Source organism: Mastigoproctus giganteus, chromosome 2 (genome assembly GCF_048544385.1).
Source record: "Mastigoproctus giganteus isolate SK-2022 chromosome 2, ASM4854438v1, whole genome shotgun sequence".
Lineage (NCBI taxonomy): Eukaryota > Metazoa > Arthropoda > Arachnida > Uropygi > Thelyphonidae > Mastigoproctus > Mastigoproctus giganteus.
Genome location: NC_143576.1, coordinates 70599481 through 70620574, shown reverse-complemented (window position 1 = coordinate 70620574; position 21094 = coordinate 70599481). Strand labels below are relative to the sequence as shown.

At 33.8% G+C, this 21094-nt stretch overlaps 1 protein-coding gene across 2 annotated transcripts in view; it reads left to right on the top strand.

The window, feature by feature from the left end:
• LOC150089331 (CREB-regulated transcription coactivator 1-like) overlaps positions 1 to 21094 on the top strand; it is a 507055-nt gene that overhangs the window by 131227 nt on the left and 354734 nt on the right. For both annotated transcript variants that reach the window (XM_090368506.1, XM_090368505.1), the window contains exon 3: positions 2807 to 2893. In XM_090368506.1, coding sequence (XP_090224632.1) covers positions 2807 to 2893 — 87 coding nt within the window. The remainder of the gene's footprint in view (positions 1 to 2806; positions 2894 to 21094) is intronic.

Below are 21094 nucleotides of genomic sequence, written 5' to 3'. Positions count from 1 at the left end.
TGATATGCTCCTAGCAGAACAGTATACAAAGCCAGCTGGTGTATACCATTGATATTGAGAGAACCTCAGATCAAATTGTAAAATTACCCATAAGTTGTTTTGTCAACTCCCTCTAACTTAGTTGCCATTCAAGTCTGGGATTACTATTACCCAATTGTAGAACCTTATATTTCCTGATATTTTACTTTTAACTGCCATTTTTTTTTTTTTGACCAACTGAATAATTTATATAGGTCTTGATGCAGCATATCTTGCAAATGTTGAAAGCAACAAGAAACACAGCACTGAACCCAGTGGAACATTTGGATCCTTGTACAGTCAGAGCAATTAGTTCCTCACTGAACCAATCTTTTATCCATTAATACCTTCTCAAATAAGGGATGGTAGCAAATGCTGTACTGAAGTTTATTTTTTCATCCATTTCTTTTCTGACCTCATCTTATTAGATTTCCCTCTTAGCAAACCCATGCTGTGTTTCTTGTATAATTCTGTTTCTGTCCAGATGATCCTAAGTGCATATTTAAACATGGATTTCATAATTTTCCCTCCCAAAATGGTTAATTTACAGTTCTGTTAATTATCTATTTCATCCTGGTAAATTGGATATTCAGTCTGCTGGAACTTTGTCTGATTACAAAGACTGACATTGCTAATAGACAGGGGGCTTGGAAACATAACTGTCTGCTACCTTTAATATCACTGAATCTGCTACCTTTAATATCACTGAATCTGCTATCTTTAATATCACTGAATAGATGCTGGCAGCTGCCCTTACCTTTTTCACAATAAGTATGGAAATTTCTGTATTAATCCATTTTTAATGATCACATAATCTAGTGTCTGGTAAGTGTTATCTGGACCAGTAGTACTTGACACTTATAAATCTTAATTGAAAAAAAATTATTCAGCTATCCATTTAGGATAATCACTGCTGCTGTTGTTACTAAAGCTGTCCTGTAATAGTGGACCAGTATGGTTCAGTCCCTTTCTTCTTTCTAGTTATATATATACACCCACACCCATACACATTCGTGCACGGACACACAATATTCTCTATTTCTGTTATTGCCCTTTGTTTTTCTTGGCAGTTCCTTTTCATTGTCTGCCTTAACATATTTTGCTCCCTAAATAACTTTATTACAGTTTAATTTATACTTATGCTGTTCAGTGTCTGTTGATAATTTTTGTTCATCCCATGGAACTTCCTTTTCTGTTACTGACTTCGACAGCTCAGTGGTTATCCACTTTGGTTTAGGTATAGAATATAACATTTTAAAGGTATAAAAGGATAGCCACCAAATGACTTTGAAGAGTTCCTATTTACTCTTATATTCATCAATTACTCCAATTGAATAGAATTCAAACAATGCTTAAATGCATCATAATTTTCCTTGAGAAAATTAAAACCCTTTCCCCTGACACCATTTAACTCCTTAGATAGGTCTCACATTAATACATTATGATTCCTTAATGCAAAAATTCTCCATCAATTGAATCATGTTAAAAATGAGGTTAAGAATATTGCTCTCCTGTATGGCATATCTGTTTAACCTGTGGAAAAGAATCATTCATCTGTTTTGTCAAACAGAAATACAGTGTGCCGTGAGAGAGTGCTCTACCCACAAGTTCTGGCACTGTCTATGGAAAATTAAAAGTCCCCCATAAAATACATCATATTTGTTTGCTGATTCCATCTTATAATTTTTTGCTACATTTATCACCCTCATTTAATCAATAGTATAATCCTAATCTAATCTAATCTAATTTTTGATTTTCCATCACTTATGAAATGCCAGACTGACTTTATTTTGATAGTTTTTATCTACTGGATATACTCCTTGAATTGATGTGCTTTGCAATTAAAGCATACTACCTCTTCTGTCATTTATATATTTCTTGTATACATTTGTATTTACCACGTTCAAATTTTGCATCCAGTATATCAGAAAGGCACCGTGTTTCTGATATTCCTATTGTATCAATGTTGGTTGATTTAACTAATACTTCAAACTTGTCATTTTTAATAATTATACTCGTATTATTATTGTACAACATGCAAGAGTGTGTTTTTCAACGTTTTTGTAATCCTAAACACATCCTAGTAATTGATTATGGCAGTGCTTTCCCCAGGCATTTTCTAGTTGGATTTCTTTGTAGTTCTAATACTCTCAGTATAACCATTTGGTAGTTCTCCATTACTTTCACATTGTCCCATGCTCTTGCAGTGAGCATCAGCTGTCAAAATTATAGCATTACAAGCACTCCCAGCAAGCCTTGTACTACCCCTACTACTTTGCAAATCACTGCATGTCTGAATAGGATGATTGAACACTGTGCATGGATCAAATCTACCTACGTTTTTAGCCTATAAAATTTTTTGGTCTCTTTATGAAACTTGTGAAACAGAAATTTAATATAGCACATATTCTGATCCATTTTAAATTTCATAAAATATGAACTCTTAATTGTTCCTGCTGAGGAATTAAATGAAGATGATTATTTTGTTATACCTTTTTTGGTTTGGCTTGGCTTGGCTTTCAGTGGTATGGATATTATGTATTGAATTGTAATAATCATCCATGTATCAGAGCAGTATTCTTCAGAATAATGAATTAAAGCACAGCAGAGTAAATGTGTATTTTAATTTTAAAATATTTTATCTACTCGCTTGTGCTGATAATGCACTTCAACATAAACGAAAAATAAATTTTAACATTTCTGTATTTAGAAGAAAAAGTTGATAACACCATGTTGGAAATCATAATTTCCTCGGTTATAACAGTTATTTATTTTTTATTTGCTTTAGGACCAGTATAGTAGTGGCTTTCCGTCAAATATGGACAACTCTTCTTTCCATAATCTCCTGAAGTTGAGTGGTTTCTGTTCGCCAGAGGTAGGGAGGTTAATCATTTCATTGTAGATGTCATCCAAGACAAGTTTTTTTTTTTTTTTTTTCCTGCACTTTCTTTGTCTAATTGTCACCTCTTTGTAAAAATTTTGAACAGGTGTTGGTATTTTTTTGCTGTTATGGCATGGTTGTTTCTCTTCTGGTTGATAAATGAAGTAAAAAGAAAACAAACTTTCCTTTGCATATCATTCCTGTTTGAATTTAAAAAATTAGCCAGTGAGCTAATATTTTCTATAAAGCTTCAGCACTTCTAAGTTAGTGTTTCTGTGCAGATATTGTACAATGGAATTTATGCATTATATAAATGAAGCAAGGTGGACATTTATGGACACATAATTGGACATTTATGCTAATTGTAATTCTTTCCAAAGCAAAAAAAAATAGCATATGTTCAGTTTTTTCCCTCTCCCTCATTGAAAGCTGAATGTACAGCATTTTTATCTTCTTTAGAAATGGTTGAAGTAAAAAAAAAAAATTAAAACCGCATAATAGTTATTATTTCAGTTTTTGTCTTACTTTATTATTACAAATCATTATGTTTTTCTTAAAAAAAAAAATGACTTCTTTTCTTTATTTGGGAGGGATTGTAAAAATTTTTTTTTCTGTTTTTTTGTATAAATGTGTGTATATATTTACTGTTTGCTTATGTTAATACTTGATTTGATTGAAATTATTTTTCTATAATTTATAGTAGTTTAAGTATCCTACAGACATCTCTAACTTAATTTCTGTTAATTTTCAATATGTACTTTTGTTTTCTTCCTGTCTACTTTTGTAAACCAGTATTGATTTCAGAACCTTAGTCTTTTATCATCACACGGATTAGTTGTTGTACACACTCTCTTCATTATTTCTTTTTTATATTATAAAAAAGTTAGTCGTCTGTATCTTAAGGATTCAGGATTAAGGATTTTTTCAACAGGTAGAGGTCTGTGATGTGTGTGGCAGTTAGTTTTCTAGGGGTAGAGTGGAGAGGTGGATTTTATGCCAGCAGTGAAAGTTTTGTGGTTTAACCAAATAATTTTTTACCTGATGAAGAAACCTCATCATTGGACATTGGGATTAATGTTACATTGGTCATTGGTGATCAGTTCTGTTGCATATTCACATAAGAAAATTGAGAAAGCTGTTATGTGTGACGTGATTATTTGTATATAGTTTTGTTAGCCATGTATTTATAATAAAGTCAGTTATTTTCAAATTAATCCGGCAGTAGTCATGCCTCAATTTGAGGCATTAGAGATGGTGCTGCTTTATTTTTTATATATGGAATTTTGTTGTAGTTTACCGATATATTATTTGTTAATCGACTTCTGTAATTATTAAAGTTTTTATTTTTTAATAAGAAAATGAAATATTTAAAAATGCCACATTTTTTATATGTTATTAAAAAAGACAATGAATTCTACTGAAGGCAGAAAAAAAAAGTTACAGCCATAAAAAAAATGAAATTAATAGTCTTTTCATTTTCCAGTAGAGGCAATGGTATAAAGCAAAATTATGGTAAATTGCACATGTCTGTATATTATTTTACTGTATATTTCTGCTTATGTATTATGTATGGATATAGAAATATGCAGCAAAGAATAGGGACAAGGAATTTTTCATATATGTGTATACAAGGAAGGAAAAAGTGAATCAGATTGGACTCTTGTGCACTGACTGTGGGAAAGTCTTAGACAACCCAGCTGATGTTGCGAATGAATTGAACAGGTACTTTGCATTTCTCTTTACCGAAGAAAGACCCTTCATGCTGAGAAGAGGCTGTGTGAGTGAGGCTGAGTCGTATGAAATTAGTGATTTTGAAATTAGATGACTGTTTATTAGAAAAACTTGTGAGTATAAAGGCAAAGTAAGGCTCCTGGAGTTGTGGCGTATACCCAGTAATTTTGAGGGAAGCCACCACGGAGTGTATTGAACCATCAAAGGTAATTATGAAGGAATCTTTGGACTCAGTAGAGATTCCTTTGGATTAGAGAAGTGCCAACGTATCACCAAGGTGATACGTTGGCACTTCTCTAATTGTAAGACCATATTTGTGATACCGTGTTCAAGTATTGAGACCTCATCAGAAAAAAGACATTGAGCTTCTTGAAAGGGTCCAAAGACAGGGAACTTGAATGGTGAGATTGGCAAAAGGGTGACCATATGAGGAAAGACTGATAATATTGGTTACAGAGCTTGGCAAGCAGGCACCTCAGAAGTGACCTGATTGAGGTCTATAAGACTCTGAGAGGGGTTAGTAAAATGCATGAATGCATAGTTTTCACTGTTATAAAGAATTCCAGAACTAGGGACATAAATTAAAATTAAGGGAAGAGGTTTTAGACTACATTGTAAAAGTTTTCTTTAACAACTTGGTTGTTGATTGTTTGAACAGGTTGCCTTCACAGGTAGAGGCTGACAGTTTGAATAAATTCAAAAGTCAGCTGGATAGTTATCTACATCAGGACGGAAGCAAATAATTTGTATTTTCTTATCTACTATTTTTTTTTTTTTTTTTCGCCAATGCAGCAAAAGCCTATGGCTTCCTTGCATTGTATGGCACTATTCTATTCTATTACTAACTTTTATTAATTTTGTTTTAAAAAAAATTGTTACAGCCATAAAATATAAATAGGAATCTATTATGCACTTCAATTTTGCAGTTTATTAAATCATTCAGCACACAACCTGGCAGTTTTTGCACCCCAGTTTGTTACAGCAGGGGTCACACTACTCCTGGCTCAGGTGACTACTCTATTTTTAACTTATGAGAAAAGTTCTGAATTTTTCCAAGTCTGTTTGCAACATACCAGTATATCACCTTTTCCTAAATGATTTCTGTACTTTATTGTACAAATTTTTTTTTTTTTTAATAAGAAAATTAAATATTTATAAATGCTGTGTGTTTTTTATACAAGTTATTAAAAAAATATATGAATTCTACTGAAGGAGAAAAAGATTATAGCTATAAAATATAAACATGAAATTAATAGTCTCTTCCATTTTCAAGTACAGACAATGGTTAAGAGTGTGAAATTTTAGTTTTGTGCATGTACTTCTGCTTATATTTAACTATGAATGCAGAAACATGCAGCAACTTTTATTAATTCATGTTAATGACAGTATGCTACTGCAATAGGATCTAGAAAAGTTGGGCAGATGGGCTGACAGGTGGAAACTGAAGTTTAACTAACAAACAAAAAGGCATATGGGTATCAGTAACCCCAGAGTAACATACCAGCTGTGTTGTTCTGCACTTGGGTAGTGGAGAATGAAAAAGACCTGTGGGTAACTGTGCAGTCAGATATGAAGTTTTCTAAGTAGTGCAGACAGGCCGTCACAACAGCTCTTGGGATCTTGTTAATGATATACAGGAATTTTGCTAGCAGGGCTAAAGAGGTGATTATCCCTTTGTATAAGACAATGGTCAGGCCACACCTTGAGTACTATATACAGATCTGGGGGCCTCATTTTAGGATGTAGAGTTGCTGGAACGAGTACAGAGAAAGGCAATGAGATTGGTGTGGGGAACAAAGGGTTGCTCTTACCAAGAAAGGCTTAAGATCTGCATGCGGTATCTGTAGACTAGGCACCTGTTAGGTGATCTGATTGAGGTGTATAAGGCCTTGAATAGTTTGAGCAAGCTCAATGCAATGAGACTCTTGCTCAGATTACGCAACTGTGGGGGCATAAATTCAAATTGGGGAAAGATAATTGTAGAATAGCTGTGTGGAAATTTGCTCCTTTAGCCAGCAGGTGGCTGATTGCTGGAACAAACTTCCATCTGTTAATGTGGAAGCTTATAGCTTATATAAATTCAAGGAAGAACTGGACAAACTTTTTAAGCAAATGAATGGGTGAAATGGGAAGTGGGTTTTTTTTTTTTTTTTTTGCTGATGCTGTATAAGCTTGCTTTCTTGCATCATATACCTCTGCTAATGATAATTCTACTTAAAATTAAGGGAAAAAAGTTTTGGTCATAAAATGTAAACTTGAAGCTATTAGGCACTTAAATTTTAGAGTTGATAAAATCATTCAGCATGCAAAAATTGAATTTTATACACACATTTCTGCTTTGTAATTATGCTTGCATTCAGAGCCGGTGCAAGGGTTTCGTGTGCCCTAGGCGAGACTTAAAATTTCTGCCCCAGTTGTATTCAGTTCATAATGTCATAAAACCATAAAGAGGATTATGTTGTAAATCAATCTTTTTTTTTTTTTAAATATATTCTTAATATTTGATAAAATATTTAATGTTATTTCCTTATTGAAAAATAATTACCTTATTTAATTTAAATAATTTTTTTTAACCACTAAAAAAAAAAAATTGCGTTTTGTTGGAATTCTCCCCTAGGACCTTTGTGCCCTAGGCGACACCTAGATTCGCCTAATGGAGGGGCCCGCTGTGCTTGCAGGTTGTTTTTATTTCGTATTTTTGAAGATATTATCCATAATATATATTTTAAGAAAAAAAAAATAAATAAAATATCATTTTATGTAATAAATGAAATATAAAATGATTAGACATACTTAACAATAGCATTAGTAGAGGCATATGATGCAAGAAAGCAAGCATATGGCATCGGCAAAAAAAAAAAAAAAACCTTCCCATTTCACACATTCATTAACTCCAAATGTTTGTCTAGGTCTTCAAAAAATGTTTGTTGCTGACTATCCACTACAACAATTAGATCACTTTGCAGGCCTAGTCTTCAGAAGCTGCAATTTACAGAACTTAAGCCTTTCTTGGTAATACCAACAATTTGTTCCATTCAATAAACTCACCCTTTTCTGTATTCATTCCAGCAGCTCCACATCTTCCCTAAAATGAGGCCTCCAGACTTGTATACAGTACTCAATGTGTGGCCTAATCATTGCCTTGTACAAGGGGACAATCACCCCCTTATCCCTGCTTGCAAAATTCCTGTATATCATTGACAAGACACCATGAGCTACCCTTGCAGCCTTTTTGCACTGTTTAGAAAACTTCATATCAGACTGTACAGTTGGCCTCCAGCTCCTTTTCATTCTCCTCTAAACTGGGTATAGTACCACCCTTTTGGTACCAGATAAAAAGATTCTTTTTTATCAGCTGAAGTGCTCTTCACAAAAATTATTAAAAGAATGGTTGTGTCAAAAGAACAAACCTTCCCACAATTCTCATGTTTTTCCAATGAAGTAATTATTCTGAGACAGACTTAAAATATTCTTCCCAAGGACGAGACTGTGCTTTATTTAGAAATCTAGAAGTTCAGATAGATTAGAATGAAGTTTGACTAGTGCATTTCCTTGAAATAGAATGGTATGGACACTTAATTTTTTTTTTTTCTTCAATCCATTGGGTTTATTTGTTGCTACTTGTAGAAAATGGATTAAACTAATCATGCCACTTCCAGGAAATGGATTAAGCTAATAAAGCTCATTTCCTCTAGGAAATCATTTGTATGAAATGAAAAATGAGAGCATCACTTGTTGGAAGCAGGAGCTGGTGTTGTGACTTGAAAAATATTGGCACATAGTATTTGTGTAGTATATTGTCTAGTTCTTTCATGCAATTACTCTGAAAAAAATATAAAATATCACTTCAAAAAAAAAAACTTGAGTAAAACTAGGTCTATATTTAGTAAGGTGGAGAAAGTTGTAGTCATTAATCTTCAAACAAAAAAAAAGAAAAAAAAAAAAAAATATGCGCAAAACTTTTCTCATGCGTCACCTGACAGGTCTACTCTCAGGTTAATTTAATTTAATGGAAAATATTCTAAAAGGAAAAATCTATATTCATTTAGAAATTTGAATTGTTAAATGAATAAGCCAATAAATATATATGAATTCACTTTCGTTTGAAAGGCATTATTTTTTAAAAATCACCTTTTGATTTTGGCATTACTGTGCTGCAGAGTTAGTTATAGAATATCCCTGAAGGTATAAAGCAGTGGTGCGCAACCCCCAGAGGGGTTGTAGGATAAATTAAAGGGGTCACGGAAATTTTTAAATAAATTTATTTTTGGTGTACATAAAAGCTCAAAACCTGTTAACTTGTTGTTAAAATTACTTTTTCGATACTGTAGGTGTAGAGAACTTACTACTCAAACTAAGTCTGTGATATGAATGAACACTACTGCCTACTGCGTTGGGAATATGCCTTAATTTGCTCACTGGCTATGGACCCATATTGTTAATACTAGCAGATTCCAGTACCTCAGGACTGGAATTAATTGACCCAAATCTATCACTGAATTTATACATACTCTACTTAGTTATTGACCATGTGAGATACTTGAAATAATTTGAAACATAACAAAGAAATTGTTCTGCAAATAGCAAGTCTGTTGCACGCAGCTTTATTCTGCTTCGTAATTCGGTGCTTTCATATCAACTTGGATGTGTTTTTCATTCTTCTGATACTTTTTACATTGCATGTTTCATTATTATTATCATTGTTAATATTTGGACATTATTTCAAGGTGCAACTATCAATTTCTGGTAGAGAGCCATCACATTCCAAATCAAAAAGAATAGAAAATATCAAGAGGAATTTATGAAGTATGGCTTCACTTACAGTGTTGTTGATGATGAGCAATGTCCTGTGTGCATAATATGCTATGAAAAACAGGCTAACAAAAGCATAAAACCTGTTAAATTAAGAAGACACTTACATATGAAACATTAAGAGCTAATGAAAAAAAAACTGAATCCTTTTTCAAAAGATACGCCAGCACCACATAAGGCCAGAAATGTTTCATGAAGAAACATACGGCAGTTCCTCGCAGAGCTTTAAGAGCATCGTTGGAAGTTTCATATTTAATAGGAAAAAATTTGAAATCACATACTATTGCTGAATCTCTTGTTCTCCCTGCTGCAAAAAAATGATTTCAATTATGCATGGAGAAAAGCATAGCAATGATTTAAAAACCATTCCTCTGTTCAGAGACACAGTCTCGTGGCTTATTACAGTTATCACGGACAACATAAAATTCCATTTATTAAATCGGTTGAGAGAAAGTCGAATTTTTGCAATAAGTTAAATGAATCTACAGATATTTCCATCCTTAAAGTATTGTATATGTCAGATACTGCTACGAGGGAGATCTTTTGGAGAATTTTCTATTTTGCAAAGCTTTGGAAGGAAGAACAACGGGCCAGAAGATTTTTGATGTTATAAATAATTTCTTTCAAACAAATAATCTAACTTGGAACAAATGTGTTACGATTTGTACTGATGGTGTGGCTGCATTAACAGGAGAAAATAAAGATTTAAAAGGCAAAGAAAAGGAAATTGCTCCAAATAGTTTTTAATCGTGTATTATACATGGGGAAGCATTAGTAGTGAAGGAAATGCAAACTGAATTGGATGAAGTTTTGAAATATGCAGTAAGTGTGATTAACTTTATTCAAAGTTAAAATGAAAGCTTAAAAAGTAGATTTTTCATAATGAAATGGGATCTGCTTATGAAACGCTTCTTTTATATACGAAAGTAAGGTGGTTGTCCAGTGGTAAAAGTGTGGCAACGTCTTTTTGACTTCAAACATGAAGTTTTATTGATTTTATCGGATAAAAATCAGAACCTTGCTCAATTGTTTGTAAATAAAAAAATGGCTTGCAAACCCTAGTTTCCTTGTTGATATATTTGAAAAACGTAATGATTTAAATTTAAGTCTTCAAGGGCAGGGAACAGATATTAATACTCGGTGATAAAATTATTTATTATTTTATTATTATTATTATTATTATTAATATCCATATGATGCAAGGAAGCCTGAGGCTTATGCTGCACCAGGAAAAAAAAAAGTTCCAGAGAGAGAGAGAGAGAGAGAGAGAGTGTCAAAAGTAGAAGGGAATCACCAAGAAAGAGAAGAATGATGATATCTAGCTCAGGACCCTAGAAGCTTTCAAAAAGAAACTTAATCTTCGGAAAATTGAATTGGAGCGTAATAATACTGAAACATTCCCTTGTTTTTCTGATTTTGTTAATAGCAATAATATTGACATTTTACAATTTAGGGATATCATTGCCCCCCACCTAACAATGCTAATTAAGAATCTTTCCGAATGATATAATGTATCTCCAGAAAAAAAAGTTTGTATTGCATTTGTGAACCCCTTCCCTTGCTTTTTGAAATTTCTTCGTGCCCCAAAATTACCATTGAGCAAAAGGAAGATTTTATCGACCTGTCGTCTCACAAATCATTACTTGCATTTCAAGACTCCAACTTGTGACAAATTTTGGCTTTCTCTTCAAGACGAGTATCCAGAATTATTGAAAATGGCAATACAAACTTGTTACCTTTCGGGTCTACATATTTATGTAAAGTTGGCTTCTCAGAATTGACAGCTATAAAAGCAAAACAACATTCCAAACTTGATCCAGAAGATGACACGAGATTAACAATTTCAAATATTGCACCAAATGTGGACCAGATATTATCGGTTATCCAGGCTCATCCTTCTCATTAATTGTTTTATTTTGTAATTGTTCATTTTTTATTGTTTTGTAATTTTTATTGAAGAATAAGAATTTGATTTATTGTTTTTGCTATACTGTATTCAATTAAAATATTAAACAATTATTTTAATGTGTAAATTAAAAAGTAGACAATTTTTTTATTTCTTTCTCAGTACTCAAATATAATTTTCTACTACATAATTTATAAAATGCCATTTTTGTTCAGTAAAATTCTGTCCATCCTATCTTGGAGTTTACATTGAGGGGTCTCGTCAGTTTTATATTTAATAAAGGGGTCATTTAATTTTAAAAAAGGGGGAGCGAAAATTTATTTCACAAATGAAATAAATTTGCGCTGTATTCAATTAAAATATTAAACAATTATTTTAATTGTTTAATAAATTTGCACTCCACTGGTATAAAGACTCCACTGGTATTCAATTAAAATATTAAACAATTATTTTAATGTGTAAATTAAAAAGTAGACAATTTTTTTATTTCTTTCTCAGTACTCAAATATAATTTTCTACTACATAATTTATAAAATGCCATTTTTGTTCAGTAAAATTCTGTCCATCCTATCTTGGAGTTTACATTGAGGGGTCTCGTCAGTTTTATATTTAATAAAGGGGTCATTTAATTTTAAAAAAGGGGGAGCGAAAATTTATTTCACAAATGAAATAAATTTGCGCTGTATTCAATTAAAATATTAAACAATTATTTTAATTGTTTAATAAATTTGCACTCCACTGGTATAAAGAGTCAATTTATATAGTTATTGCATAAGTGGATTGGTTGTCTCAAACTAAGATGATATAAAATGTGGCATATACAGAATTTTAAAAGCAGTTACTATTCTTAAACAGGGTAAAAACATGCATTTAAGGTGTAAACCGTAAATTGCTCCAAATTTTAAAGATATACTCAATTTGGCATCCATCATTCGTTAAATTTATTAAGAGACAAGAAAGACAAATAGGACAAGAAAGTTTTTAACTGCTAAATTAAGAGTTAACATTATACATACAGGATGATCATTTTAAATGAAAATGCATGAAAATGTAATTTTTAATAAAAGTGTTTGAGGTATGACATTTATAAGTAACATTATTTACATTTTGATGTTACTTAATTTGTTACAAAAATTTCAAAAGTGATCACAACATAACAGCTGAAAAAACTGCTCTCTCTAACCTGTACTAAATGCACCTTGGTCACAGCAGCTGATGTGTGAATACTACAACACAGCCTTCACATTTCCATTCTCCCTGAACATTTTCATAAGTTTCTATCCCTCAGATTTTGGTGGTGCTTTATGACATTGAAATTGCTTGCAAATATTGCAAAGGTTTAAATGGCTGTGCTTTGAGATAATGTTCCACAACAGATGCATAGTTCTCTAAGTTGAATACCATGTTTATTTAGTGCTTGCTTTCACTGCCCATGTGTATCTGTACTTCTACAGAATATTTACGGACGGTGATGCTATGCACAGAATAAAGAACATTTACTTGTAAATTTCATTGTTCACATCTCTGGCAAGAAGTTGTTTGCATTTTCATGGGTTCTCATTTACTACTATGTTGAATACACATTAAATTTTATATTGATGCTTAAAGAATTATAATTCAGATTTTCAATGTTAGTATAAATGAATTCTTGTGATATATATAAAGGGCTTGGTAAGTGATATCATCATCTCTCTACCTCTTGGCAGCTACATGTGTACAAAGTCACTACAGATTGTATGGATAGCCAGTGTCCCTTTTTTTCAGTATAAAAGAAATTGTCATCATCCAAATGTGTTATATTCAATGTATGGATCAATATATGTTAGTACAGGTCATTCCTTATAGACTATCTGTTCTATTTACTATTTTCTTTTGTGCCTGTTTCCTTCTTAAATTTTCATCCCTAAACAGAGTAAGTAAGCATTCTTATTTCTAATACTATTGATCTGCCTCCCTCTTATCACTGATTTTTTTCCCCTTCAGATATCTGTTCAGCTACTCACCCTCTTCTCATCATTTCTGCACACTTTCATACCTTCTTAACCCTCTGGATGGTTCATATCTAAAAGTTCACTATCTGATTTCATGTGAGTCCACGATATACCATGGAACTGTTTGGGATAAAGGCAATAAATAATTTAAATTGGGTGCTTCTTAATTATTCATTATCTTGAAAGTATAGTGTATATAATAAAAAATAATATATAATATTTTAATTAATTTTTTTAATTAACAGTAAACTAGAATTAAAAATCATAAAGCTGGTAGATATTTTCATAAACATATAAATGCACACACATATATCTTATGAAATATTTTTTGAATGTAATGCTATGGTTAGTCCTAGGGTGTTCAGCTGTTTTAAAATCAGAAATTGAGGTCCCGATTTTAAATCAGCAGCGGGGGGGGGGGGATGTTGATAAACACCCTAACTAAAAATAGCCATAGTGGGCCAGTCATGTCAATCACTGCTATTTGCAGTGATCATTTGGAAGCAGTACCCACTGTAAACATTAATCTATTTAAGAAGATATGGCAAAAATAAATAAATATTTTTAGAAGTTTTAAAATAACAGTTTAAGAAAAAAACAAAACACAATGAAAAACTTAAGACTTATTTTAAAGTTTTTATTCTTAAAGATTTAAGAATAAAAACTTTAAAATAAGTCTTAGTTTTTCATTGTGTTTTGTTTTAAATTTAAAGAATTTTTTAAAAAATTAAAGAATTTGGGAGCCAGATTTGCTTTCATACAGTCTCACTTTAGATAGAATTTCTGCACTCAAGTGCATAATTACTTATGAACCAGATCACAAATAAAAGGCCACAATAAATTGGTAAATAAAATCGATAATATTGTATGCTATAATGGCTGCATAAGAAATTGAAGTGCTGTTGCATTCGGAAATTTCATGTAATACTAGTGGCCATTAGTGAGTGCTATATTTGTGTGCTAAGTTGTGCTTGCTGAACTCTAGCTCTTTAAAAAATGGCAGAAAGGCTTAAGAAAATTAAAATAAGAATTCCACTTACACAATCAGCTGCGCAGAAGTAAAATCCACTAACAACAGTGAAATAACATGCAATGGCATGTGCCATTGTAGGGTTAAATTTGCTTCCTTACATTTGATTGGATATTTGTTTAATCATAAGAAAGACTTATTTCTTTATTTGTGATATCCATTTGCTTCTCTCTTGTAAGAATTTTGAATAAGAATAAAATAAGAATTTTGTGCGATATTTCTACTTTTGATTGGACTTATTAGAACATAATAGATCAATGTTTCCCAAACTTACTTGCTCGCCGACCACTTTTTGGCTTTGGAAAATAACCACGGATCTTCATATCCTTGTTCGCTTAAATATATTATGTCCAGATGATAGGTATCCAAAATTAAAAATTTGTCCCAGAACTGTTTTGTTATATGTTTACAGTTTACCTTTTTCAGACTGACAAAAAATAACCGAATAATAAACTGTTACTATTTGTGTATACATTCATTTGTATCTCATTGGCTACTAATGTGGAGAATGGTATTGTTTCTTTGTCTTACAAAATTGGGAGTAATTGTAGACAACAAATTTCATGTCTGGTGTAACATACAGTCTGTAATGATATTTAGATTTTATTACTGCATACGCTGAAAATCCAGCTTCACACAGATAAGTTGTGGGAAACATAAGAAGTTTAAGCACTGCATATTTAGACACTTGTGGACATTCTTGAAGAAGACTGCCCCAGAATTCAACCAGAGGAAGCTCACTGAATTTCTGTTTCAGTATCAGATGTGTAATATCTATCAAACTTGTAATTTTGCTCAGGCATGCCATCCAGTTTCTCTGAAACACAAAATTAATTTCACACACAGGTAGTGTCATTGGTAAAAGATGGGTAGTATTTCTGATATGCCTGTTGCAAACCATTTAAAATGTTGAATGATGCTACCATAAATAGTTTCTTTCAGGCTAGATTCTGTTTCTATCAAAAAATCATTCAGAGTTTGGAAAGTATTCATACTGTTTTTTTTCTACACACCCCTTCCAAAATTTAAGTTTATGTTGAAAATACTCAATTCGGCCCCTTGTTGTGAATATCAACACACTCTTTCCTTGAGATTTAGTTCATTAATTCTTGTTGATTAGAATGAAAAGAGCAATGCAGCCCAATATGTCCTATTATTACAATCTTAAATTAAAAGAGGAAACCTCCTACCTTTTTAGGACTGTAAATCTCTCGACACTATCGCTGATGAATGTATTATATGAACATTAAATTTCTAAAACATTAGAAATGAGATTAAATGCCGACTCTATTAATATACGCAGACCTTATAATATTTCGGACTCGTGGACTCTAACGCGCATGTATGTAAAGTAATATTCATACATTGGTTTATATAAATAATCTCATGTCGGGTTTCCATAATTTTTTATATATAACAAGGGAGATATCATTCGCGTATGGCTTTGTACTTCTTGTGAACACACGAAATCCAAATACGTTGGTCACTTAAAAGAAGTTGTAAACGGTTTTTAAAGTTGAAATTGTTTGCGAATTGATGAATATTTGTGTCATAGTTAAGTTTTTTTTTTTTTTTTTTTTTGCAACGATTGTTTTTCAATTCTTATGGTAGCATGCGATATTGGTTGGTTTTTGTGGGGGTTGGTGGCTGCCGACTGTCTGTGACTCCTCTCTATGATATGAGAATTGAACACATGATGATTTTAATTAGTAGCTATTTTTTATTTGATTTATTTAATGTTCATATAATAATACATTCATCTGCGATCGAGTGTTGAGAGATGTACAGTCCTACTAAAAAGGTATGAGATTTCCTCTTTTAATTTAAGATTAATTCTTGTAAAAATGTCTGCTAAGTATGCCAATTTCTGCATCCAAGATGTGTTTACTGAACAGTGAATTGAATGTATCATATCCAAAAATTTCATTACTTCATACAGCATGTCCTCCCCCCACTTTTTCTTACTATTGAATACACCATGAATTGTCAAACTAATAGCATAAGCTTATCTACGGAAAGATCTAAACCTCCCAAACACTTCCTAGTTCATTTCACAAATATACGTGGTCAATTCTATTCTCAACAATGTCCATTTTCACTTGAAGTCTGCCAAACCCCGTGTACTTTTTCTGACAGAATCTCAGTTATTGGTTGATTCAACTACTGCTCAACTCAGTTGCCCAAATTATTCGCTGTATGATTCCTTTCACCTCAAAAGTGGTACTTGTGCATATGTCCGTTCTGATATTCCCTGTCAGAGACTTGGTAATTTGGAATCTCCTCTCTTCGATCTTCTCTGGCTTAAAAGCGCTCTACCTCATTGTGTCAAATTCATCTGTTGTCTCTACCGTTCTCCCAACTCCACTAATCACTTGGAGTTCTTTGACTTCCTTTGCAACTTACTTTCTCCAGTCCAACTTTCCCAACAGTGAGGTAATTTTCCTTGGTGATTTTAATGTTTACACCTCTAGCTGGCTACCGTTTTCTAGTCACACTGACCCTGCTGGTCGACATGCTGAGGCTTTTGCAATTACTAATGACCTTGCACAGCTTGTTCATTTACCCACAAGAATACTGGACAATACTAACCATACAGCCAATACGATCCTTTTCTCAGAAACAACTCTTCTAAGTACACCGATGAAGTGAGTGGTCCTTTAGGCACCTCAGATCACAACTTGGTGATTGAGTTTTCTCCAATGGAGCCTTTATCTCATGGCTATTACCAACCTCGTGTTGTTAGCATTAGCATTAGTAGAGGCATATGATGCAAGAAAGCAAGTTTATGCAGCATCAGCCAAAAAAAAAAAAAAAAAACTCCCATTTCACCCCTCCGTTCGTTCCAAATTCCTGTCCAGCTGAGCCTTAAATTTATTTAGGCTATCAACTTCCACAACAAAGGATGGAAGTCTGTTCCACCAACCAACTACCCGCTGGCTAAAGGCAAATTTCCGCACATCTACCCTACAACTGTCTTTCCTAAATTTCAATTTATGCCCTCTCAGGTGATTATTCTGAGCAAGAGGAAGAATCCCATTGGCATTGGGCATGCTCAAACCATTCAAGGCTTTATACACCTCTATCAGATCACCTTGCCGGTGCCTAGTCTCCAGACACTGTAATTTGTAAAACTAAAGCCTTTCTTCGTAAGAGCATCCCTTTGTTCCATTCACTAATCTTGTTGACCTTCTCTGTACTCGTTCTAGCAGCTCTACATCCTTCTTGAAATGAGGTCTCCAGACCTGTATACCAGACCTCAAGGTGTGGCCCGACCATTGTCTTATACAAGGGAATAATCACCTCCTTATCCCTGCTGGAAAAATTCCTGTATATCATTGACAAGACACCATGAGCTACTCTTGCAGCCCATCTGCACTGCTCAGAGAACTTCATATCTGCCTGCACAGTTACCCCCAGGTCCTTTTCATTCTCTACCACTGTCAGTGTCGTACCACAGAGTTGATATATTGCTCTGGGATTGCTGTTTCCCATATGTAGTACTTTACATTTGTCAATGTTAAACTTCATCTGCTCAACCTTTCCAGATCCTATTGCAGCAGCATAGCGTCAGTAGTGTCCTTATAAACCCTGCCAACCTTTGTATCTTCTGCAGACTTGGACATTAAGCTTGATATACCATCATCAATATCATTTATAAATACAGAAAACAATAATGGACCCAACACTGAACCCTGAGGGACTCCACTAATAACATTATTCCACGATGAGCATTGTCCATTGCTTACCACTCTCTGTCTTCTCCCCCCCTCAACCATCCCTTTGTCCATAGCAGCAATTTGCCTCCAATGCCACACTGCTGCAATTTGTGCAGCAGTCTTCCATGTGCAACAGTATCAAAAGCCTAGCCTTTCTAAGATCCAAATATATAATATCAAAGTTATTCCCTGCATACAGTTCTTTTGTGACTGCATCATAGTATCCAATCATATTGGTCAGGCATGACTTTCTGTTAACAAAACCATGCTGTGTCCAAGCTATAACTGAAGTCTTGTCTAGATGATCCTGCAGTGCTTCTTTAACCAGTGCCTCCATTAATTTTCCTGGAACAGAAGTTAAACTCACAAGTCTATAATTATTTGTGTCAGCTTTTGATCCTCCTTTGTGAATTGGGGTCACATTTGCACATCTCCAGTCTTGTTTGGCATTACAAGATTGCAAAGCAAAATAGGATGACCTGCGAGATTTCTTTTCTTCTTGGTCAGGTTACTGTTTCAAAACTTCTGATGTCAGTGTTTGCTCAGATCGTATCAGTGAAATTATTCTTGTAGGAATGGAATCCTTTATTCCACACTCCACTTTAAAATCTCATCCTTTATGTAACCTTGGGTTTCCAATAAATGTACTAAGGCTGTTCAAGAGAAGACTGTTGCATATCGTAATTGGCTTGTTTCCAATTCTTTGGTTTCATTTTCTGCCTACACCAAAGCCCACAACAATTGTAAAGCAGTTATTAATCAGTCCAAACTAGAGTTTGAACAGACTAAGAGTAGAAAACTTGTTTCTTGCCCTGTTCGTAGCCAAGCATTCTGGTCTCTTGCCAAAGCTAATGGGCACAACTTTTGCCCATCTCTGCTCCCACCTCTGTGAAAATCAGAAGGTTCTGTTATCACTTCATCAAAGATTAAAGCTGAACTGCTAGCATCCCATTTTTCTTCCAACTTGTGTATTAATGATCTTGGTAAAGTACCTCCCATCATTCCCAACACGCCGACCTGGCTAGTCGGGTGGGTAAAGTGCCTGCCTGGCAACCCAAAGGTTGCGGGTTCGAATCCCGCTTCGGGCTTGGATCAAAGTACTTCAAAAACCTTGGGAGGTGCGTTATGGCCACAGAAGCCGATGCGCCAACAACTACCAAAAAAATTCCCAACACACTCCATTCAGTGCCTCCTGTGGTCTTCTGTCAAAAGGATGTCAGAAGTATTTTGGCGAATCTTGATGCTAAGAAAGCTCTAGGTGATGGCATTTCTCCACTTGTTCTCAAAACCTGTGCTCCTGAACTTAATCCTGTTCTTTGCCACCTTTTTTCACTTCCTTATTCCAAAGGCGTTTTTCCTTCTGCTTGGAAATTTGCTCATATCCAGCCAGTTCCTAAATAGGGTGACAAATCACTCCATTCCAATTATCGTCCCATGCAATTACTTCTACTCTTTCTAAAGTAATGGATAAATCAATTAACCGCCAACTCTTAAACTACCTAGAAACCTTCCGTCTGATCAACGATTGGCAGTATGGATTCCATCAGTGTCGATCCACTGGTGATATTATGGCATATGTTACCCATTTGTGGACAAATTAAATGGAAACGTTCGGTGAAACACAAGCATTTGCTGTTGACATCTCAAAGGGTTTTGATCGTGTTTGGCATAAAGGTCTTCTAAACAAGTTTCCATCTTATCATCTGCCAACTGCTTTTTGTAATTGGTTTTCCAGTTTTCTCTCTGATTGCTCACTGTGATGGTAGATGGCTCTCTGCCTTTTAACTTCTCCACTAATGCTGGTGACCCCCAAGGTTCAGTTCTTTCCCCCCACTCTTTTCCTCTTGTATATTAATGATGTTCTTCCATTGATTGGATATCCTATCCATAGTTTTGCTGATGATAGCACATTGCATTCCACTTTCCATTTTGAGAAACCTTGCATCAAATATCTTCTTTCGTCTTCTCAACTTCCGATCCAAGCACGGTACTAAGTACCATAGGCTCTAATACCTCTTGTGTTTGAGGTTTTCAAAAAAAAAAAAAAAAAACCCATATGAAACATCCAGAGATAATGAAAAAAACTGAATCCTTGTTCAAAAGGCATGCCGACGCCTTACAAGGTCTGAAATCTTTCAGGAAGAAACACTGCCATTCCTTGTAAAGTTTTAAGAGCATCATTGGAAGTTTCATATTTAATAGAAAAAATTTGAAATCACATACTATTGCTGAATCTCTCATTCTTCCTGCTGCTGTAAACATTATTTCAATTGTGCACGGAGAAAAGTACAGCAGCGATTTAAATACCATTCCTGTGTCCAGAGATACAGTTATTGTGAACAACATAAAATTCAATTTATTAAATTGATTGAGAGAAAGTCCAATTTTTGCAATACATTTAGATGAAATCAAAATTATTTAAAACCTTGCTCATCCGGTTATTTGGGCCACCGGTTAATCGGAGCTGCCGTTTATTTGGGGCAAATCTTAAAAAAACAGAAACCAATTGAGAAAATAGCCAGGGTTTACTTCGCTTAATTTGGACAGCATGCTGTTTAATAGAGGCAGGAGACTGCAGCACTGGAGATTACCCTACGATTGTTTGTCTCAGATGGTACCAAGTGGTTCGGTCGAAATTCTGGAGGTCACAACCATAAAACAATAAAAACAATTAGCAGTCACCTGTTTATTGGGCTTTTCTGTTAGTGAAATCTATCATAAACGAACAGTAAACTCGATCTTACTGAATTTGCGATAATACCGACGGCTGGAATTCTGTGGGTTATTATGGTGAAATGTGTTTACACTTCCATGAAATCTTCACTCATATAAAAAAATTAATTTTCAGATCTTCTCTTCGTTCCTTTTTTTATAGCTTTGTAACTCGTTACTCCATTCTCACTTGTGCATATTGTGTATTGTGTTACTTGCAATTTGTGTGTACCGTATTCTTTGTTATTGATTGCTTAGCTTTTTACTATTTTAAATTTTAATCCCCACCCACAAATG